Source organism: Ambystoma mexicanum, chromosome 9 (assembly GCF_040938575.1).
Source record: "Ambystoma mexicanum isolate Mex_15411 chromosome 9, UKY_AmexF1_1, whole genome shotgun sequence".
NCBI classification, from domain to species: domain Eukaryota; kingdom Metazoa; phylum Chordata; class Amphibia; order Caudata; family Ambystomatidae; genus Ambystoma; species Ambystoma mexicanum.
The window spans coordinates 372,471,082-372,495,121 of NC_090931.1; the positions used below are offsets into that span (position 1 = coordinate 372,471,082).

General features: G+C 45.9%; 1 protein-coding gene across 1 annotated transcript in view; it reads left to right on the forward strand.

The window, feature by feature from the left end:
* Nucleotides 1-24,040, forward strand: part of ABHD11 (abhydrolase domain containing 11) — a 161,935-nt gene that overhangs the window by 4,589 nt on the left and 133,306 nt on the right. The window contains exons 2-4 of the mRNA XM_069614828.1: nucleotides 17,961-18,096; nucleotides 19,363-19,536; nucleotides 22,726-22,899. Of these exons, the coding sequence (XP_069470929.1) occupies nucleotides 17,961-18,096; nucleotides 19,363-19,536; nucleotides 22,726-22,899 (484 nt within the window). The remainder of the gene's footprint in view (nucleotides 1-17,960; nucleotides 18,097-19,362; nucleotides 19,537-22,725; nucleotides 22,900-24,040) is intronic.

Sequence of the window (24,040 nt, forward strand, 5' to 3'; positions counted from 1 at the left end):
CCTGGCGGCGAAACAGAGCAAGGCAAGGATCCAGATTTCCCCACAGCAGAAAAGGATAACAGCAGGTCTATTCTCAGAGCTAGGAGAGCAGGAAGAGCCAACCAGCAAATATTCTGTCCAAGATTACCCTACCAACTACTGCCCAGCGGAGTTGCAAGCTAGGAAAACCACCTAATAATTGGTCATAAGGCGAACCGAAGGGCTTCAACAAAGCCAGCCTGCGCCCGGTTGATGATTTGAGCACCAGGGCAGGCACCCCTCACATTAAGATGGCAGTGAACTGGGGGCTCCTAAGACCCTGACCCTCCAACCAAAGGAACCCTGATCAAGGGGAGATTAGCTCTTTAACTGAGGGTGCCGCAGCAAAGACCTCTCACCCAGAGGCTGGTGTTTCAAAACAATCGTGTTATCCTGCCCTCTGTCTGTAGCCCTTATAGCTGGCTCTCAGGTGGGTTGAAGATGCAGATATAAAAAAATTGAAAGGACGAGGTGCCAAAGTGCCCAGATATGGGCCCATAATGACGCACTCTAGTATGATGTTCTAGCAGATCCTACTTGCTACCAAGGATCTGAGGTTTGGAAAAAAGGGAGCCATATGCTACTTTAGAATTATGTACCCCAAATCCACCATGCTACGCTGGTCAACCCACCAGAAAGGGTGAGGCAATCACCCTTCGGCCCCATGATCACAACTCCAGAACAGGACTGAAAGGGAGAACCCACTCAACCATGTTCCAATGTTCCACACATGACACACTACAACAATGCAAAAAACAGTCCACAAGCCTTCTACAGGTAGAAGATAGGAACCAAAGAGCATCTGCAGTCACCGCTCTTTCTCACCATGGAAAGGAAAGCAATTCGGGAGAACTCGAAACACTCTCACTCCAACCCGAGGACCCCGGCCAGAGAGATGCCCTAAAACGGGGACCGCACCCAGTACCATACCAGACAGGAACACCCCACCAGCTGGCATGGGTGAGGCTAGAGGTCTAATCCAATCTAGATAGGAGGCAACTCCTATCACTGAAACCTGTCCCCTCTAAACCAGTTAGGGAGAGGAGAACATCCCCTCCCAAGACTGGTCAGCAACTGGAGAAGGACACGAGACAGATCCTAGGAGCATTCGAGGCTACGCCATGTACTTCAATGAAACTCACAATAATGCCAGAGAACCGACTTGCTAGGGCTGCCATCACCCACAAAGAAACCAGGCTGAATGGGTACCTTACACAAATCCCATAGGCACTAAACCTGGTGAAAGCTGAAACCCATGAAAGCAGGAATCTGTCAACTACACCAGTCTGTGCACGTCTCCTGCTGTGTGCTCAAACCTCACACACCAGGTCCATGGGGCCCAGCGATTATCCAAAGGGCTAACAGGCCCAACCTAACCAGAAATATTGCCCTGATCCTTCGCTTAAGCGTGTTCCAACAACAAGCACCGACACCTTGGAGGTTTCAAGGACCCAGAGTCACACTCAAAGCCATAGTGCCCTGGGAAGACTGAGGAACAAGAGGCCGTAGCCATCCTCCCTGGCGCTGTGCCACCAATCAAAATGTTCAGAGACCAATTATCTCTGTACCTTCTGCCTTGCATTGAAGATACTGCCAGATAGCAACTGGAGAACCACTTGTCCTCCCAACTTTCAGAGGGAGTGCGACCTTGTAGCAATGACAGCCCTACAATCCTCATTTTAAAGTCGGGCACACATTTCTTTCCATCTACACAGTTCTGCTGTGTGTTTTTCCTTTTATGGATATCCACTTACAAGATCCACCCCTGGGTGGGCATGAATTCCCAACTGTGGTATTCATAGTTGAATGATTTAACAACTGAATAGCGGTATAAATGAACATTTTCCTGATTCAAACTGCAGAGTTGCCTGCAGGTGTCACCACTTTCAGTTACAAGTGTTTGCACGGTTACCAAAGTAACCAGTGACAATGTTTCATTCACAAAGACAGGCAGAAAAGAAGAGACTATCTCAGCTGCAAAGAACCTCCTTCCACAGACCTGGTGCCATGAAGAGAACCCCCACCGCCTTCTGTGTGCTATCCAGATGAACCAGTGATTTCGGGAAATCCTACAGGTACAACAGTAGGGGAGTAATGAGGGAATAGAGGAAATATTTCAGGTCAGCCCACCTGCCAAACATTTACATTGAGGGCATACCACTCAAATACTTAAAAAAAAAAAGGTTTTCAGAGGAGTGGGGGCAGGAAAAATGGGGTTCCCATCACAATAGCAGCCCCCACTCTGCTTCACATATAAAATATTGCTCACCCCAATGGCCGCCTTCCACTGATGGAACAGGGGGAGCCACCCAAAATCTATACCCACATGCAGCAACAGTGAAGTCCTGCAGTTTATGTACTGACAGTAGTTCTAGCATCTCTTACTCATTGTTTCCTTAAGGCTCCTTGTATGTGTGTCTGAGTCGACACATATCTATGCAGCCTTATTCTACCAATTTGGGGAGGTGAGGTGACCCAAGGTTATCCCAGCAGCACCATCAACCCGTCTAGTGTGCTGTGGGGGAAATCCTCAAAAATGTCGCTCACTCCTATTCCATTCTGAAGCTGCTAATACTGCAACACGGGGCAACACCACCAAGGAAACTAGTCCAGCAAAACCTGAAAGAACCGTTGTTAGCACACTGAGTGGGGAACCACCAGAACCCATACACATAATAGTTGCAACGTACATGAGATAAAGAGAACACCATGACAGCAGTCCACTTATATCCTACTCACTGTGACCTCAAGGCTTACAGGAGAGGATTCTGCGATAGACACATCCTCATGCAGCGCTTCGTCCTCCACCGACTTCCGCTGCTCAGCCCCAGTGCCCTTCCATTTGGGGACCAAGGGAGAGGCATCTGCAGTCAACCACATGTCTGGACACTCCTGGAGTGCAAACCCAGCAAAAGGTCTGGCAAAAGGTCTGGCGTCGCCTTATGCCCACCATGTCTGGGGCCGCCCTCTACTCGTAAAGTCCCATCCCAGCAGCGACTGAGAGAGAAACCGTAAACAGCAAACTTAGTCCTCCGAAGCCCTGCTGCAGAAACAAAAGTTACTGGAAGCAAGAGAGCAGCCGGTCTGTTTGCTGCATAAATTCCAGGGTGGCCCATACCCACCCTTGAAGTCCAAGCCCAAAAATGTTTGTCAAAGGGTTCTGTCGGAAAGGCGGATGGCCTTCAAAGAGTAGGTACTGGGATGGTGATGATTGATTTGTTTTAAGGCACACAAGGAAGATGGGTTGGTGGCAAAACAACAAAAGGGGGAAAACAGTTAAGATCTGGTGGCAAAGTTGCCAGAAGTTGTAGTAAAGTTGCCACTTATGAACCAGCAACAGGCACATTTGTTGAGCTGCTCCACAAATTTGCGAAAGGGCTTCAAATCGGTGTTGGATTAGCAGAATTTGTAAGTTTCCCCATGCTATGCGTGAGAAAAACAACCAGTCAATTTTTTTTCTTGGAATTCTGGGATTGTATTTCTAAATTTAAAATGGAAAAGACAAAACTACAAGTCCCAGAATTCTGACAAATAAGGAGACACCTGATCCAGAGACACTACAAACTCTCCACCCGTGCCCAAAAAATAGCCCACATTCAGGCATGAGGGTCCAATGCGTACACCAACACGGCTGAACTCTTCAAAATCTGCAGGGAACTTGCCAAACCGTCTGCAGTATCTTCTGCCCCTACTCCTTCCCATCCACTTTGTAATGGACTTGCCTCTCACTTAATTTCCAAAACCCAGGACATACTGAACAGCCTTGTCACTCACTCTTCCAGCCCAACCCCCACCCCTCTGCCACCCCCCGACTCACCCTCCTCCTTCCTCCTTCGCTCATGTCTCCCCTGAAGAAGTCACCAGAGTTATCAACTCCATGCAGGTTCCCCCCTGCTCTTCCAGAACCATCAAGGACAACATCTCCTCTCTCACCCTGCTCTTGCTGATCTCTGCAACCACTCCTTTGCTGCTGGTTCTTTTCCATCCTCCCTCAAGAACTCACTTGTGCACCTCCTCCTTAAAAAAAACGCTGCAGAGCCTTCCTGCCCAGCCAACTACCACCCCATTTCCATCACCCTCTTCCTGGGGAAAATGCTCAAGATGTTGGCCCTCCCCCAACTTAACGCTCATACTGAACTTGTTGGCATTCTACACGACCACCAGTTTGGATTCCGAGCATCCAAAGGCATGCAAACTGCTCTTCTGAACACCCACGAAGAACTGCTTGCATCCCTTGATGCCAACTCCCCTGCTGTCCTCATCCTCCTTGATCTCTCTTCTGCATTTGACACAGTGAAGCATTCCATATTCATAAAAAGGTTCCATGATACACTTGGTATTTCGGAGCGGGCACTGGATTGGCTTACCTCCTTTCTAACTGACTGTTCCTCCAAAATCATTCTGGGCCATTTCTCCTCCCCTACTTCCTCCTCCACCTGTGGCGTCCCCTAGGGCTCCTTCTTTCGCCCTGGCTCTTTAAGATATATCTCTCCCTGCTGGCACACCTCATTTCCTCCTTCTCCCCCCAACTTCCACTGCTACGCTGATGACGCACAACTCTTCTTCAAACTTCCTACTGACGCCCTTGCACCTTCCTTCATCCCTGATTGCCTCTCTGCCATCCAGGCCTGGTGCACTGTTAATGACTTCTGCCTCAATGCCAGCAAAATAGAGATTCTCCTTATTGGGTCCCCGGCACCCTACTTCTTCCCTTCACCCTGGCCTTCCTCCCTATTGGGTCCCCCGGTCCCCTCCTCTGAAGCCAGGAATCCTAGAGTCATCTTCGACTCCTCCCTTTCCTTCATCCCTCATATTCAGGACATTGTCAAGAAGTCTCACTTTCAGCTCTTCCCTCTCAAAGGAACTCTACTTTTCCTCACCTTCCCCCAGAGACTCAATGTTACCCGTCCTCTGGATCTCTGCAGGCTAGACTACTGCAACAGACTCCTCCTTAATCTTCCTTCGTCCACCCTCCGACCCCTCTGGCTAACCCAGAATAGGGCAGCAAGACTTATCCTTGGCCTCAAGCCCAGGGACTGCATCTCTCCTGCCCTACAAAGCCTTCACTGGCTCCCGGTCTCAGCACAGATTAAATTCAAATCCCTCTGTATCGTGCACAAGGCTTTCTGGGGCCGGGACGACTCTATTTTAAATGCTTCCTAACCAAATACTCCCCTGCGTTCCTCTGGCACAAACTCCTGTGTGTGAAGCAGTTTGCTAAACAGAGAGCTGGTGGTTGATCACTTTCCTTGGCGGACTCCCTTCTGTGGAATAGCCTCCCTCTCCCTCTGCGCCTTGAACAGGACCTCCTTAAGTTCTGAAAAATCCTCAAGACCTTTCTCTTTACCTCTTCCTTCTCCTCCTCTCTTTCCTGCTAATCATACAGTAGCGTGACTGATGTGCAGGGCGCTTATGTATCCTTGGGGCCCTGAACCCCCACATCTCCCATCCCAGCCATTGTCTATATACTGCACTTGCTTAGTCTCACCCTTCCCACGGGAGGTTGCACTTAGTTTTCTTTTTTTTTTTTTTTAGCACTTCACCCGAAGCACTTCCCCCATGAGCACAACAGCACCTTTCCCTTACCCCCCTCCCCTGCGCACTTGCACGTTCTGAACACTCACAAGGCATAGTAGGTTTGTCTCCCCCTCCCTGTTATTCTCATGTTTTTTTTTGTTCTATTAATCCAATTATTTATCTTTGTTGTAATTCATTGTCTACCTTCCCCTGTCCCCACCCTGTTGCCCTGTGGGTGCTTTGAAACAGTTTTGCTAATTGTATAAGTGCCTAACAAGTGACCAATAAAATACTAGATCTCACACATCTGACACTCACACCACATTAACACTGTATCTAAATCTTGCTACCTACACCTCTGCACTCTCAGACGGCTCTTCTACCCCACAGAGTCACTGCAATCATGTCCACTGTCCTCTTACACCTAGACTACGCCAAGTCCCTCTACCTGGGCACCCCTGCTTATCAACTCTGAAATCTCCAAAGGGTCCAGAACTCTGCAGCTAGGCTCCTCCTTGCCCTCTGGCCCCAGAGAGCACATTATCCCTGCCCTCCGGATCCTCCACTGGCAACCGGTCAGATGACAGTCCGCTGTGCATCACTCACTGTGGTCTCTACAGAAAACCGCCCAATACCTACCCAACCAAAACCTGCGTTCAGGCACTGCACTCCTCCGTCCAAGCCCCCAGTATATGGAATTGAATGCTGCTCAACATCCGACGCATAGAGGACCACCTGGCTTTCCTGGGGCCTGCAAGACATGTCAATTCCCCCTATCACACGGACAAACCCTACCATCTTGAGCTAGTCATCCACTTCAGGTAGGTCGGGGTAGCAAATAACTTCCATGAACTCACTGAATGATGGAAAGAATAATCTAATCTGCAGCAGAACACAGGAGAGAGTCCATGCTACATCTACAAAACCAAGAAGCCAGCCACAGTACAGGGGTACGTATCACACTCGCTGCTTATGGAAGGTAGCCGAAGGCAAGGCCACCCATGCACACACATCTGCAACCATACACCGCTCCCAATGACACATTGCACAAATGCAGCTATGTCACACAGCAGAAATTCGGTTTAGCTGGACACGTAATGAGTTCTTTTACTCTCTCATACTCTCTTGTCAACTTCAAAGCACCCAGCCACTTGGCAGCTCGATATGTGTAGCTAGTAGAGACCTGGCCACCCCTACCCAACTTCGCTTTGGCCAAAATGCACACACTCATTCTAAACCTCTCTGATCAAATTTCCCCAACTTTGAACTATGGTCCCCCGAGGGCGTTCACCCACAGCACTTTGAGGCCATACCAATGGGACAAAGGCACTATAAAAATGACATTACATGGAATTGGAGAAACTTTAGAGCTCTGTATTAATTGTTTGGGGGTCTCAGATTCCATGAGTACGTTTACATACCTGAGAATTAACAACTACTTTAACTCCCACAGAAATGTGGTTTATGATCGTTGCCTTTTCCATACTTGCGATTCAAAATGAAGGTTGAAACCATGGGCAACAGTGTCTAGGAGTGCATTTAAAATGCTGTGATTTCATTGTTACCCAGAGAGGCAGCTGCTGGTTGCAAATCCTCCACGTTCAGAAAAAATCTGCTACAAAAATCTTGTACTGTGGGTAAAATCTTTACAGTGACACAGATTGCTATGGAGATAGACCTGCAGGCTGAAGCCATGGATAAACTGAAACCTGCACCATCTGAGCCATTGAAGATAAGGTTAACACCTTTTCAGTATCAGGTTCAATACCTTAGAAGGTATGTCCAAAGCATTTTAACACCTGCTTTCCAAGTTCACAGTTTCCACTGTTCAGCATTAGATTGGTGTCTTCGAGTGTCATGCTTGCATTTTGCTGCATAGCAGTAGTAATGCTGATAAACCTGTCAAATGAGTGGCTTACCGGAGCTGAATAAGACCACAAGAAACACATGTTTTCATTGTGCTTGACTTTCCGCATGAAGGCATGTGCCCAGCTCTAAGGCAGTCATTCAGTGTGTGCAGCCCAGAAAAGAATATTTTTGCAGTTTATTTATTTTTTACATTTGTAAAGCACCCAAAGGATTCCTTGAGGCCAACTGGAACCGTGTTGTTCGCAAAGGAAGCATTCATAAATTTGGTGATGAATGGCACCAGGTGCTCTGAGTAATGTTTGATATTAGCTGCTGGGCAGATGTCACCCTTACAGTTGGAGGGTTTAAGGTTATTTAGGATGTTGGCTGTTTCGGCTTCAGATAATTGCCTGAATTTGAAGGCAGGTGCCGGGTGTACTTTGGGAGGACCTGGGGGGAAAGGGGGTTGTTTTTCTCTGTTTCTGTTCAATTTATTTCTGTAGTTGGGAGATGTCATGCATCCAAGACCACCCGCATATCCACCACGGAAAACACTTGTGAGCTTACCTCGTTTCACTGGGCGAGGCTAGAAAGGAGATAACTCGCCTCAACATCGCTGAGCCTCATCAAAACTCATACATCATCAATCTAACTGCAAATACAGGAACAAGACATGTCAAACGGTTCAGTACCTTATTTACAAACCTTCACAAGATAGTCGCTCTGACTCAAAGGCTACGTATTTGCATTATGAAGCGTGACATCTATTGAACAAAGTCCAATCCTGCTGCTAAATGTCAATGGTCATCCTTTAGAAATCTAAATAGGCACTGGAACCACAGTTGATGTAAAAAAATTCTCTAACTATTCTTTCATCTCTCATTGACGTTTCCACTGTAGCAAATAAAAAATCGCCTGTGGAGCTGCCTGTTGATCACACGGTCAAACCAATAGCGCAGCATCCCATACAACATTAATTTTCCAGGGTTACATTATTGTACCAGTTCCAGAAAAGGGTTCAGGCAAGCGTGTTCACACTTGTGTGAACATGCCAAACCAGGTCCTTCAAAAAGAAAGGCATCTGTTCCCAAGGATTACGAATATGCTACTTCTCTTCAATGGTGCCAAGACTTTCTCAAAGCTTGATCTAAACAAGGGTTACCATCAACTGTAATTGGCCCCTTCTTTCGTATACATAACCTTTGCCACACACTTGGGTTTATACTACTACAAGCAGTTACGTTTCTGCATCTCATCAGCATCTGAAACATTCCAAGATGAAATACATAGGGCCATACATCGTATTCCAAGCTGCCTCAACTATACTGACGACATCTTGGTCTTTGGAATATCTCAAGTGGGTCCTAATGTTGTGCTGTGACATGTAAAACAAAAGAGGTGATGACTGGAAGTGTTAGAATTCATCTTAACCCTCAAGACCATCAGTCTTCAGCCATACAAGCCATTACAAAAAGGGGAAAGACCATATGCAAATCAGAGTAGGTCATACCTCAAAAGGGGCAGTCCAGCCAAACTGGTTGGTCACATCCATTCTGCACGAGAGCGCAGACAACAATGTTTTGCCTCATTGGGTGTCATCAGTGAGGTGTAGGTTAGGTCTCTAGGCCCAGCAGGGAGGCTAACTGGCTATTAGCCGTCAACATCAAGATTCTCTTACAGCCTTGTAGTGAACTATTACTGAGAGACAGGAACATGTGGCTGTGCCACCTGCAATCCTATAAAAACGTAAGCACCAGAGATAACCAGCCCTATCTTTGTGAATATCGAGAGAGTGGTCGAAACTGCAGATTGGCATCGAGATCGCTAGACTCGATATATTGCCCTGCTTCAAGGTAGCCCAGCAGGCCTTTAAGCCCTCAACCCTGATGGTAGAACTCTGTACGAAGGATTGAAGCAGGGTATCTCGAAGAGACTGGGCAGGATCAGGAGCACTATAGTCTCTGCCTAAGACAACTGGCATACGACAAAGGGAAACTCCCTGCCAGATGTACTATAGACTAAAGAACCTATTAAATAACCAGACAATAAAGAAGTTTAAGAGATGCTGGTCCTGGAACAGTTTGTTGACTCCCTACCTCTGTATATGTAGAAGGTAGTTTGGTACCAACATGAGCCCACCTTAGAAGAAGCGATCCAAATGGCTAATGCGCATCAAATAGACATGTACTTAAGGGAGTCAGTTGTAGGACCTAAGCAAACCTGCGACACAAAATCTGGTACTCGAGGGAGAGAAGAAAGTCCTGCCCTGAGGAGACCATGCCCCACCCAACCGGTACCTGAAACAAAGACAAGGCCTTCCTTATAGAAAGGCTGGAAAAAACAACCTAGTTTGGCCCCCAATCCAAGGTAATGAGGCGTTATGCCTGCAGGAAATCTGGACATACCACCTAGTTCTGTCCAGAAAACCCATAGAAGAATCTATATAGACCAGACAACAGAGTGGGACGGCCCTTGGTGAACCCTTTCTTAAGTACTTTAATAAAAACCCTTGAACCGTCTTTGAGAGTTGGTGTGTGTCGCTGAGGCCGACTTTGACACTGACAGTGACTAACCCCCCTGAATTGCAGCTATATTCAAATGACAATGTGGTTGTGTACAGGCTGACCGTCATTCTCGCAGGATGGTTAGATGACCCTCAATATGTACTGAAACAATGGGCTGATGATATATTTTTCCTTTATGTCTGTGGAGATGTGTCATACAAAGCCTGGACACCGAGTTATGGGACTGTGGCCTACAATAGGGAAAAACTGATGTTGCACAATAGGAAGGGGGCAGGAGGTACTGAAAGGAAGGACTGAGGAGAATAAAATGTAGCTTTGGTGACAGCATCCATGTGTTCTACATGTTTCTTTATCATAATCTGGGCAAAAGTGTGTCCAGCATAAGAGCCGAGACTGATCATTCTTCTTGGGACCTCGAACAGCTAAGCAGATGGATTTGGAGACATTCTGCTTCTGAGGTCCTCCTTTTCAATGACCTGGCCACTGTGGAGGAAAAAAGATCACTCATGACTCCAAGTTTTCCCAGTACAGTATAGTGTGACCATGAGAACTCGTGCCTGTCTGACCTTCTTCTCATCAACATTTGTGAGATCAATGGAATGGGAGGGAACATACATAGGAACATTTATCACTAGGGGGTGGTCGGACCATTGTTTGTCCAGGCTTCTCTTGCTGGAACTCTGGTGCTGAACAAATGGAGCCTGTGGTTGAGAGGTGAAGCAAACGCATCTATCTCGGAAAGACAGACATAATTTGTGATCATCTGGAAAATCACAATACTTATGGACAGTTCCTGGACTGTAGGGTAGTTCCTACGTAGGGAATCGACACAAGGGTTTTTGATTCCCCCTTGGTGTGTGAAGCTTCCAGAGACAACCAGTTCCTCTCCGCTCATAGTCATAGCCAGAGGGAGATCGGGGCCACACAAAGTGAGCTCTCCAACATCTCCAACGGTTCACATAGGCAACTGCCGCCATACTGAGGATTCGCACAGAACAGGTGCTGATCAGAGAGAAGATGCCCAGGAGATCCCAACAGATGATTTCCAACTCCATCCACTTGGAGGGCGGAGACACTTGCATGGAGACCAACATGCCAGCATAGTTGTTGTTCCCAGGAATGCCACTATCCCCGGGCACTTTCATTGGCGGTGATGGAAGCTGGCAAGGGAGGTTTGAGAGAAAACCCCTTGAGGGGATTGGCAGACTTCAGTCACCACTGCAGGGCTGATCTTATCTGGGCATAGAGCGGGGCAGACCTCTCGAAGATCGAGCTTGGAGTTCAGTGCCAAAGGGGATGCCAGAGGAGAGAGCAAATATGAGGATATGCCAACCAGGTGACTAATACAGTAGCAAACATTAGACATTGAATCCAAAATGGCCTCCGAGCAGAGGCCTCTGTGGGTGACGGATCCAAAGAACATCCCGAATGATGCAAAGACAGTTTTCTCTTTCTATAAGAACTGTGAGGAGAAGGCTTAATGAAGGGATGTTAAGTAGTCCTCTCCCTGTGTTTTCACTTCTTGCTTGTGCGGCCTTTCGGGACGGCCACCTTAAATGGCAGAGTGACTCCTGTTTTTCTGGGTAGTTCTGATTAAGTTTTTTTTTTTTATAGAAATGGATATACGGAGAAGAGTCATTTCGAATATGGGTAACCTTACAAGCAAAAGTACTTCTGGCCATTTTGCCTTTCTCCAAGATCCTGTTTCGTGTTACTGTATTACTCAAGGTTTCTTTTAGTGTGGGTTTCCTGAGGGGAGATCCTCAATCACCTTTCCGTAATGTCTTTGGAATATAGTCTGTATTACTTTCTGGAAAATGACCCGGTTCCGGAGCAGGACCCTCTCATTGGAAAAGCTGTTTAGTTTATAAGGCCACATTCTTCCTGTAGAGCCACTAAAGTCTCTGGTCTAAGGGCAGGTTGCAAGGCAGCTGTGTGGTTGTGGAGATGGGATCTAGGTGTAGGCGTCCTGCCAACTTTTCTTATAGTACCTTGGCTGGCACTAAAATCGCCACACAACCTTCTAGTATCTCCTCCCACTTTGGGCTCTTCCCCTTTCACACCAGGGACTCTGCCCCTAAAGCAGGCCCTGATCTCACTCTGGAGGTTCTCATGATTTTGGGTATCCTGCTGTCCCCCAGTCAGGGTTTGGTGTCTGGCCTTGTCCAACTGACTATCCTCCTTCCAGAATTCTCCCACCTCTTCCATTCCATGTTTTCCCTTCTCCTCCAATTACACTTTCCTTTCTCTTCCGGATTTCTCAAGAACTCTCTGTAGTTCTCCAATGTCCCCCAATATGTCTCTCTCCGCTGCACTCCTCCAATACGGTATGCAGTGATGTTATCGAATAGATAACAAAGAATGCAATTATGGACAAACCCAAAACAATGAAGAAAAAAATAACGAATTATAGAATCCTAATTAAATGTGGTTGGGGTGGGAAATTGGTTTAAGCGGTGGGGGAAACATATTTTTAAAAAGCGGGGTGTTGGAGGAGGGCCAAAACAACGAAAAAAACAAAATTAGTTATTTTCTTCTCTCAATGTTTAGCGTTCTTTAAAAAATATTTATTTGTTTTTTTATTCTTAATAATCACATGTAACCCTCCAATACACCTTCTCAGTTTGTTCTCTCAACTTCCTCCACTATTTCTTCATCTCCCTCCTTCTGGGGGTTTCCAACTAAATTAATCTCTCTGATGTTTTTCTCCTGAACCTCTCCAATGATTCTCCACCTTCCTCCTATTTATGTTTGCCATCAATACTCCTCTGCTGTTGCTCTCTCATCTTCCTCTAATATCTTGCCAGCTTTTTATTGATATTCTCCAGCCTCCTTTATTGCCCCACTGATACTGTTCTACCCACCTTCCTCTTAATGGTGTTCTTCAGTCTTTCCGGCTGTTTCTCCCCTTCTAGCTCTTCACTACTCTGCTCTAGTCTGCTCCTCCAGTCTCCATTCTCCTTCTGCATTCTCTGTGCTTCTTCCTGCTGCTTGCCAACTCGCTCCAAACATTGTTCTTACTCTGCTCTAACATCCCACACCTTGGGCTGAGCTCTCTTCTTTTACAGTGGCCGGACCCTTCCATAGGGCTGGTTCTCATTTCATTGGTTTGCACTTGTTTTCCCAGGTAGTCTTGTGATTGGTCATTCCCTAATACCTCCCTCTGTGGTCGCCCTCAGGAAACCAGTCCATCTTGAATCTCGTTTGGCTGCCAGGGTTTATTCTGAGGATTGATAGGTTGCCTTTTGTTTTGCTGTACTGATCTGATAAGTCTTTGAAAATGTCTGCCAGGATTCAATGTCTCTTTCCCATAATGCTTTGTGGCTGAGAACCTGGCCGGACTGGAACTTTCTTGCTTATTAAAACTGTGCTTTCCCAGATGTTGCAGTAATATCACAGCATCTGTGGAATGCTCAAAGAACTAGGTGATGGTCTCTAACGGTTGTGAATCATCCCCTTTAAGTTGCCTGGCCCTTAAAGGTGCCTACCTATGCTTTCTGAAGGAGCGGCTGATAAAGTGGAATTGTAGACTAGGTAGTTGTTCTGTGACAGTCTACTGCTAAGCAAATATGCCACAGGGCAATGGCCTAGGGGATCCCCGCCCCTAAGTCACTTGCACTACCAGCACTTGTAGCCGAGCAGGGGGCCACATCACATACGCCATGATGTCAGCAAGCACAGAAGATCACCATGGTGACAGTGTAACAAGAGCAGCCTTATAGGAACGAGCACATGTGCTTCTCCAATATGCTGAGAGTGCTGGTGCGAAGATGACATGCCTTTTTGCCGGGCCACCGAGAGGCCTGCCACGGGTCTGTCACAAACTGACTCAGAACACTGGAGAGGAAAACGCTGGAGAAGTGGTACACATGTATGAGGGGGTGGTTTGGATCTATTTCTCCCCCACTAGTCTCACCTGTGTTTGGTGGTGCTCCTTCTCTTTCTGTGCCACAAAAACAGCATGTTCGAGCCAGCCAGAAAACAGGTACCCTGCTGGTGCCTTTCCCATGACAAGCACATAGTGTGGGTCCTGCCTACTCACCAATGGCCCTGGCAGCAATCTAACTCCACCAAGAGCCATTGATGATGGATAGTGCTAGAGAAGGGTAACACAAACCCGGCAGACGTCCTACACGAGGAGCTGCCCAAAGAGTAGCAGAAAAAACAGGAAAATTATGCATAGGGCAAGTCTTTTATACTAGTGTAGGAGTGGGAAGAACGGCTAAATGCAAAGATATATTTTTTTAGAAGAGTTCTCAGGAAAGCCTAACTTTTATGAGTCAGGGTTGGAACAAGGAAAGATGGTGTGGTGTTAATGTCAACTTAGAGCATAATTTTATAATGTTCCATATTACGAGAGCTGCCCATGCGTTTCAAGAGCTAAAGTGTGATTGGGAACTTGGTCGCCTCAAGGTTGTTTTGTGTTTTAACTGTGTGTTTTGGGAGAACTGGTTATTTGTTTTTAACACAGCATTAAATGAATAAAAATAGATGTAAAAAATTAAACTGTGAAGATTTACTTAGGAAGCAGAATTCTGTGTATTGTGAGGAATCCAAGGTATTGTCACTGCTTTAGATGGGGATCCCCTTTCCAGTTGGCCAGGGAGGCGAGGCCGCAATCCAATGGTCCCCCTGGTGGTGGTACTCAGCATGCGGATCTCATGGAGAGGGAGGACCCCATTGAGAGTAGTGACCACTTAGGGAGAACACAGTATCCCTTTGACCCTCACACCTTCCCTCAAAACCCTTCTCTTACCCTCCCATAAAATGCCCCAGTGTACTTTTGCCACACATCTGAGGTGGAACGCACTGGGAACAAAAACATCCACAAGGTATCCAATGACATCACTGGGACGAGAAAGAGAACCAGCACAATGAAGATCAATGCTGAGAACCAAGGCATGGGTCTAGTCGTTCAAATCGACTGATTGTCCTGCTGTCATTCAAAACAGGAAAGGGAATGGAACAATGGTGCCTTTTACCTCTCACCACGGTCCAGGAGCTCGGCAGGCTACACGAAGGACATCGCGGGACACCGAAGAAGGCTCAGGATAGCTGAGAAGACCATGGGGGACCCAAATCTAACCAGACAGAACGACCGCCAGCACCTTGCAGGTACCAGGGTAGCTGAGGCCGGGGTTGGGGAGACCCAGCGAATGCAAGAAACACTAAGTGAAATAGGGACTAATATATGTAATGATTTTGCAGAAGCACAGCAGCACAGTAAAGAGGGTCAGGGACCCTTTGGGAAAACATATCCCAAAGAGCATTAAGAGGAAATACAAACTTTGCATTTACAGTTAACATTCACAGACCTTGGCAGGGGAGGAAACCAAGGCTATGGCATCAAGAAATGTCAGATAAAGAGAACAGTGAGTTTGACCAAGCAAAGGGAACTTGGACCAGCGTTGAAGAAACGTACCCCGACCAGTGACCAAGAGAAATACAAAGCTAATGTACACAAGTGACACCCGGAGACCCTGGCCAGAGTAAACCACGGCTGTGGGTGGAAGTGAAACCAGAGAGAAGGACACTAAGAACAAGTTTGTTGAATACCCCATTTGGCAGGAGTGTGGACCAAGAAGGTGGTATTGAGAAAACAGGGCCAGAGACCCTCGGCTCAGTCTGGGAGAGAAAGCCAGGCTATTCTTATGCACTTGCACTAGGAGAAATGTCGTCAGGCCCAGTATGCTAGTTTTTCTGTTTAGATCATTCGGAATCTTCAAGGCCTAAGAATGATTACTGTATTCCCTTGTTCCCTTCCCGCGCTGAAGCGCTTTGAAGCACTTCACCTGTGTTTAAGCGCCATATAAATAAATACGTTGTTCCTCGTTGCAGATCCTGGGAGCCAGGAGTCTGCTCACAGAGGATCTGGGTCTGAGACCCTCAGGACAGCATGGAAAAGGAGTCCCGGCCATTCTTCCTTGTCGCAGGGCATGGGAGGCAGGACTGCCAAACATAGTTAATGACCTATCTTGAGCATTGAAGAGACGGAAAACACTTTGGATACAGTTGGAAAAGCTCTGGATAAAGGGAAGCAACCCCTTGAGGCATGTGGAACTTTTGTTTGCTTTTCTACACCTTTTTGGAACTTTTGTTTTGACCTGCAAAGCTGGGATGCAAGTTGGCAGCCAAAAGACATTTCCCTTGTTGCATTATACTAAGTTTAGCTTGTGAGGGAAATTGTGAGGGAAAGGTTGGGATTTGGGCACAGGACGGCAAACTTTACTTTCATTAGCTAGTTTTGTTGAGGCAGACAAACACCTCTTAGAAGTATGTCGGTTAGGATTTCTTCCAGCTGCCTCCCACCCTCCATTTTCTTTGTTAATAAAAGTCTTTGCCAATCAATGCCCCACCCTTGTGTCTGGATCATACTCCAAGACCCTCACAGTGCCCTATGAGTTTAGTCACAGCCTCATGTTTTACTCACTTAAATTAAATTTGGTAATGGCCCTAATTATAAGATCTCTTAGAAGCAGGAGGAATTTGGCAAAAAGCACTGTACAGTAATCGGTTTTTACTATTAAACTAATTTCTGCCATTTGTATAGTGTAAATGTAGCCTGGTTTCCAGTCCCTAGATTACATATTTCATTTCAATAAATGTTGAAAAATACTAGTTCCAGAAAAATAAATGTGGGTACATACTGAGAAAATAACCACAAACGTAACTCTGGTTAATCAAAGAAATATTACATGATTAAATATCATAAAACATGGAAGCGTATTTATTAGACATCGTAGGCATCCTGAGCAATGGGGACCAGTCACACCAGTTAAGATAAGTGACTCTTGTGTGACCCCCCTGCAACAGATGACTCCCCGCAATCAACCATTCTCCTGGCGAAGGGATTTGTGGAGAGAAAATTAGTCTGTGCATATGTTGTCATTTTTCTAAGTTTTGTGAAAAGATTCAATTTTTTTCTTTGTTCCAAGGGCTTGGCTATCACACAAGTCTGTAGGAAGAGTGATATCTACAGTGAATTACTTGAGCAGTTTTGTGTGTTGGGAGCAGCCATTAGGTAAAGCCCACTTTATGAATATCGTAACAGCGGAAGAAATTAACAAGTGTGCAGGTCTGTCCAGTGTGAAAATGCTCACAGTGGGTGTGCCCCCCTGTTTGTGAATCTGAACAAAACTGGTTCTTTTGAGACTGTGCTTTAATACTGCTTTCAAATCCTGCATTTACACATTGGAATTGATTTTCCAAGATACACATATTTTCACAGTAGATGATCTTGGCAATACATTGTTGTACAATCTAACTATTCTGGTTTGGTGGCAGAACTGATGGGAATGCCGGGGATTTGGAACTCCCTTCCTCTGTGTCTCAGGAACGAGAAGGGTCATCGTCGTTTCAGGAAAGACCTTGAGACTCGCTTACAGTCTTGCTTTGACTCTTCGGTGGCTGTTGCAACTGAACCATTCTTACAGCTTCTACTGTGTTATGAGCTTGTGCATTGTTGTTGCTTCACTGCATGTCTTCCTTGCTCGCTTTTCTTCTGCCATTCCCTGGTATTATTGCTCCTCTCTGCTACTTGCCCAGCTCAAGTCTTGCCATGTGCCTGCTCCTGACTGGAACACCTTGCACCGTGGCCTTACCGATGCATTTGCCTATGCTACTCTGCTGCACCAGGTTACATGTTAGTGCACCCTGCGTCTAACCTCCACCCTGTGCACTGTGGCATTATCTTTGCACTTACCCCCATCACTCTGCAGTTCCAGTGTTTGTTACTGCACTTGCTGCCTTGGCTGAATGGCTTGGCTTTTCTTAGCTTCCTGTGTGCTCCTTGCGCTTTTCCATTTTACTGCCCTTCCTGCTCTTATAACCTAAAGGTTACATGGCTGAGAATGTCTGTTCTTTTCTTTTTCCCTTTCCTCAGCCTTTTGAGTTGTGGCTTCACAGAGTGACTGTGATCCCCTCCAGTGCCTTACATATCAACTATAAATGAATACATTCTGACTGTCTAGCATTGTGGTTAAATTGCTTGAATTATGTGCATAGAGAACTGTGTGTTAAAGATTCTTTTTGTGCTGTGATTGGTTCATGCAGTACTGTGGCACTGGCATATGACCTGTTTGATGGGACGCTCCCTGACCCACCGCTCGTCTTTCTTCATGGTCTTTTTGGCAGTAAATCCAACTTCCAGTCCATTGCCAAAGTTCTGGTGAAGAAGACCGGCAGAAAGGTGAGTGGGAACTGAATGTATGGTTTTGGGCGGCAGGCCATATCTGTGAGCGGCCTATTCCAGGGAAGAATGTATGCTAGCCAGGAGCTCTACATGTTTCAGCAAGGCAGGGAGGTATGACTGCATCAAGGCAGATCCATCCAAAGGTTAACATTCCCTTCCCAAGAATGCAGCATGTGGAGGTCATGGCTTAGAAGCAAGGCTGCTACTCTGGCAGTTACTGCACCAGAATCTTACTTTGCCAGAAACTCATTGGGGATTTTGGAGAAGGGAACCCATTATTTCTGAGAATATTGGAAGACCCATATTAAGGATGGCCCCATGGCAATCATAAACTAGTCTGTACTGTTTCAAGTGGCAACTCTCCCAACAGCTACTGGAGGGGTCCAAGATACAACCTATAATATAGAAAAACCTGCCGAGCTAATGCTGGCAACTTTAGTTTCAAATATGTGAAATAGAGGTGAAATTATTTCCCATTCTTTTTATATCTCATTTAAGAAACCAGGCTGGTAATGTTCAATTTCCCTCTAAGTACAAGTTGGGGAGGACCGTTGTGTCTGGGCACCTAATGGCCATTCTCTTCTCTGTATACAAGATGTTGCCATGTGATCTGTCAGGTAAAACCTTTCACTTTTCTTTATGCAACAGGTATGATCAAGCTGATTATAGCAACATTTTCTCCTTGCGTTGTTAATCCACATCAAAACACAAGTGGAATAAGGAGCATGGCCTAAGAGTAATGTACTTTACATAACGTTTTACCATTCGTGTATCCTGTAGCCCTCAATCGACAGGTTTGATCATCTCTAGGGAAGCATCGGCGATGATCGAGGAGTATTGTGTATACAATTCTACTACTTTAGGGGTCATTTCTACCTGGCTGTATGTGGCTGCATTGGAACTGGTCTGCCTTGTAGTTATATCCCCTCTGTCAATGAAAATGTTCTACTATGTGGCAGAACATAGACGTAGACATTTCCCCATGGGATCATGGGCCCATGGAGTCGCAATCATGGTGGGTGTGGTAGTGTGCCCCTGTAGGGTCACCAGTGATATCCTTCTAGACGTTCCGGGATTGACTGCCTGCATGCAGTTTTTACTTGTGCCAAAGACATTTGGTTATTCAGCACATTGATAACCTATGTAGTAAACCACACCTTATTTCACCAGTATTGTAATTTTGTGGAAGATAAACCTGTATTGCTAGTAAGTTTCTAATGATTTACACAGATATTGTTTTCTCTTCTTTTCTGGCCCAGCTAGGTACTGACACTGGATGCCCGTAACCATGGCAGCAGCCCGCACTCTGCCGACATCACATATGAAACGATGAGTGCTGATGTCCATAGGCTTCTCGAGCAGCTGCATATCCAGCGTTGCATTTTAATTGGTCACAGCATGGGTGGCAAGACTGCCATGGCTGTGGCGTTACAATGGGTAAGTTTGCCACTCAAAGGAAAAATGCATTTCTTGAAAGACTTAGGGTGACACGTATATACTGACTAGCTGCTTATGCGGTTGTAGACAATAGATATCTTGGTGAAACATGGCCGAGGGGTGGTTGTTGATGACAATTTTGTTTTGTACACTGTGTTTTCTGCTCTGCAGCATTGTTGGGGAAGATGCATTTAGGCGGTTTTGTATATTTTGGCAAAATAAGTGAAGGATCGGAGTGCGGTTTGTGCATTTGCGCTGTGTCCTAATTGCACACAACATCTCTTATTAATTTCTAGGCACTCAAAAGCACCTATAAGTTGAATGAGCAAGATTCAGAGGTGTCATTCCTGGCCCTGTATGCAGTTCCGTAACCACTGTTAAGCTGTTCTTGTGTCCAGCCGCTACACTACAGATTCTTGTTACTCCTTACAAATGTGTCACAATAAATTCTCAAACTACATCCTTCAAACCTCCGACAAAGTAACTTATCTGCGGATCAGGCAAGCAGGGCAAGTTCTCACCAGGAGCCCCTCAACTGCCACAGTCCACAATCCAGATAAGTGCTCTGAAGTGGCTGCAAGGTGACATGTAACACTCTACATAGCACCCAAACAAATATGCAAGGGGACAGAGAACACGTAAGTTACATTTGAACACACATTTATTTGGTTACCAGGTTTTAATAAAGAAGAGGGATTATTTCCTTCAGGAACAAGTGTATATCATATCACTAAATAAGGACAGCTCTAAATAAATGGTGTCAGTCAACCGGATAGCGGAACACTAAGTGGCAATTCTTCAAGGCGTTGAACTCCAGTGTATCTTTCAAATAAAAAACTTTTCTTATGTGCCCATGCCTCTTCCCTGTTGTAGAAAACAATTTCCAAATGAAATGGCCATCACAACGTCTCAAATCCTGGTGTTTACCAGTCCTTAACCTCAAACCTATCCTAATATGTACCAAATGTGTCCAAAGGTATGGCCAACACATAGGTTCTTAAACCTATTCTTTAGAGCCCAACCCTAATATATCAAAACCGTAATCCAACAAATACCTTCTGGGAAGGTTCTTCATCAAACTACTAGCAGTCCAAACTCCCTTCAGTCTTCTTGATTTCTCCTGGCTCTTACAATTTCTCTCCCCGGTATTGGGTTCAGTGGTTTGTTGTATCTGGTTTTGGCATTGCAGGCTTCTTTAGGGTTCACAACAGGTCCCTCTTGGACCTTGGTTTTCCATCAGGAGTTATAACTGATGCCTCCTGGACCTTGGTTTCCTTCAGGATTCTGTGCTCATGTTGAATAGGTGCCCGACCTGGGTACTTTTCAGGCAGTCAATCTTGTAATGCCCTGTGCCCACAGGCCCTGGTCCTTAACTTAATATTTTCCACAGTAGCAGGTGGGAGGCAGAGTGCTTTGAGCTTTCATTTCCCCCACGGCTTTGTGAGACCCTTTTCAATCACCTTGTTTTTTTCTCTGTCCATTCCAGATCCTCTGCCTGCCTTCTGCAGCCCTCCTCTAACTCAAAGGTTTTACCAAACAAGAGGCCAGGTTTCCAGTATTATTTTCTCTCTGAGCTTCCCCATGTATCAAGGGGGTGTAGATCAGTGCGTATGCTTCCTCCGGGACTCTTGTTCCTACCGAGTGAACCCATCCTATTTTACAGGACCTAGGCTGGGGCTCATTCCCAATTGTTATCCTTGATTGGTTACTCCCCTTCTAGTTTGAATTCTCCCTGCTGATTGGTCTATTTCAGGAGGGCCCTTAACCTTGCTCATCATAGCCTTGTTAGGGGACACCTCTTTACTATGGAGAGTTTTTAAAGGCGTGCAGCACCATCTTGGTTTTTATTTCATCTAGATGCATGGCTCCACTGTCGTCTGCCCATGATCATCCCGCCTGTAGTACACCGATACTTGGCATCCACAATATTCTCTTGCCTCGCACTCTCTCAGGTAACCACTTATCTGCCCTCTCTCCGGCTTTGTGAACCCCATCATTTTGTGGCGGATATTTCTGTTTCATGTGTCAGTGATTCGCAACAGTCTTTGGAGCATATATTTTCTCTGCGTAGGCTTCTGGGAGTTGTCTTTTTCGAGGTCATTACCACTCATGGTCTTTCACCAGTAGCCCCACGTCTCTGGGAAAGTAGCGGGCCTACATGATTGCACCAATCCTAAGGGAGGCACATTGGGACGCGGACTGCTACCCACATATTAGGATGGGGAGTTCCTGGAAATCATAGCACACAGTCTTTTGGGCATTACCGGCTGTCAGTGGGGGATCTCCTTTATGGCATGCCCCATGAACGGATTGTGTCTTGTGCCCCCATTCAGCATCCTGCTGCATAGCAGATGTTCCTCTTGCAGTTATGAATTACCCCACATAGCCGGCCCCATGGTTGATTTTGAGCCATGCGATCTGTCCCAACACCTCTGTATGTGTGCGTAGAGCACAAGAGTTGTTGGAAAGGGTAGAGTTGTTACGTAAATGGTATGTATCCAAGGGTGCACAATTGATTGTTGAGAGTGTGGATGATTCCTTAATATTTAACTCGAGCAAGTAATGGGTGTCCGTTTCACACGTTGTCTTGAGTATCGACATTTCTTTACCTCAATGCATTTGCATTGGTACATTTGCATCTGCATATTACCATCAGTTTTGCTAATTTTCCGGGCAACAGTGAAGCAAATGTCAAAAAGATCTAGGTGTAGAAAAGGTATGAAGGGAGGGTGGGTTGTTTGCAAACTGTCTTTTTTTAAAACAACTATGCAAATGCGATAGATGTCAAGACATGGAATCATGGAGGTCATGTGAAGTGTGGGATAGAGCAGTGTATGTCCTTTGTCTGTTAGCTAGTCTTAGTATATGAAGCATTCAAGGAATTGACCGCTGAATTTACATATTTATTGCAAAATGGAGATGTGATGGGTCCAAACCAATAGCCTGCCATACTGCAGTGCCTTTTTTGATACTTGGTGGCTAGTTTCCGACCTTAGGCAAGGGGGGGGGTGGGAGGGGTTACAATCACATGCCCACAATAATATGAAATGTGCATTACCGTTGTACCAGGTAGCTAACATTTTCTTTTTTTATTTTTCCATAATTGTATATGGACTTGTACATTTCTGATTACCTATGCGACCCAGAGTACTTTTTGAAAACTCTGAATTTTCCTTTTCTTCCTTGAAGCCAGATCTTGTTGCTGGTTTAGTATCTGTGGACATTGCCCCATCTACAACAACTGCCCCTATCAGCAACTTCAAGACCTTTATCTCGACGATGAAGAGCGTTCATGTGGAAGCAAACATCCCACGATCCACGGCTAGGAGACTCGCAGAGGAACAGTTGAGTGTGGTAGTTAAGGTACCTGTCCTTCATTTCTCCATTCTGCATGTGTGCTTCAGATAGGAGATAAGCTGCAGGGACACCAATAATGGGTTATATACTACCCTTCCTTTGTACCTTGGTGGGAATGAAAGGGGCAGCTAATAGGGCGTGCTACAGACAGTCATCTTGTTTGTCGTCATGAGGTAATAGTGAGTCAGTACCAACATACATTAATGTTTTAAAGGGTCAGAGATGAGTCTTTACTGACATGTATATTTGTTCTTCAAGGTATACAAATATTCTTGTGGGTGGCCTTCAGAAGCCACTTTAAAGCTTTCGTTAGATTCTTGGATGTCGTACCCGCACAACCAATAAATTGCACTAGACCGCAATGCAACATGTGTAGGCCAGTTTGTTACCAGGCACGCCTCCTCCAGAGGCAGCAGAGAGCCATTCCTATCACAGTGACCTGGAAAGAGCATTAACCATATGAATACCCCTAGGTAGTATCATATATGTCCTACTCTAATGCAGTGAGTGGGATGGGGCATGCAGGCACACTACCCCGAAGCCCTTATCCCAACACAGTAAACGCTGCAGGAATAAACAACAGCGTTCGCTCATGACTTCCTGAGGTTCCAGTCAGCTCCTGAACACGAGGTCATCCCACACAAAAAGCTCACACAGGAAAAAGAGAAAGAGGCAGGGTCACTAAAAGGAATACTGTCACTAGAAAAAAGAGAACGAGAATTACACCGAGAGCAAATTGACTGAGAGAGACTGACTGAAACAGAGACAGAGAGAAAGAGACTGACACAAACAGAGAGGGAGAGCGCCTCTGACAGAGACTGGCAGAGCCACTCTGAAACTGGTAGGAAAAGACCAACAATAACGAAGACAGTGGAAGGTACTGATACTGACCTACAGGGACAGAAACTGACATGGAGCAACTGACACTGACAGACACTTATAATTCCTTTATAAAACAGGGGTCACTAAATGTTAAAGAACTGCGCTCTTTAAATTTCTTTTCCAACAGTTTTTAAATGTCTTTGAAAAAATTGACTGATGACAGACACTGGTTTGGATGGTAGAACATTTTATTTCATATACAATGTAAATTGTACTGCAAAGCACCTAAATATAATAGGCATGTAGGAATAGTTTTATAGGACAC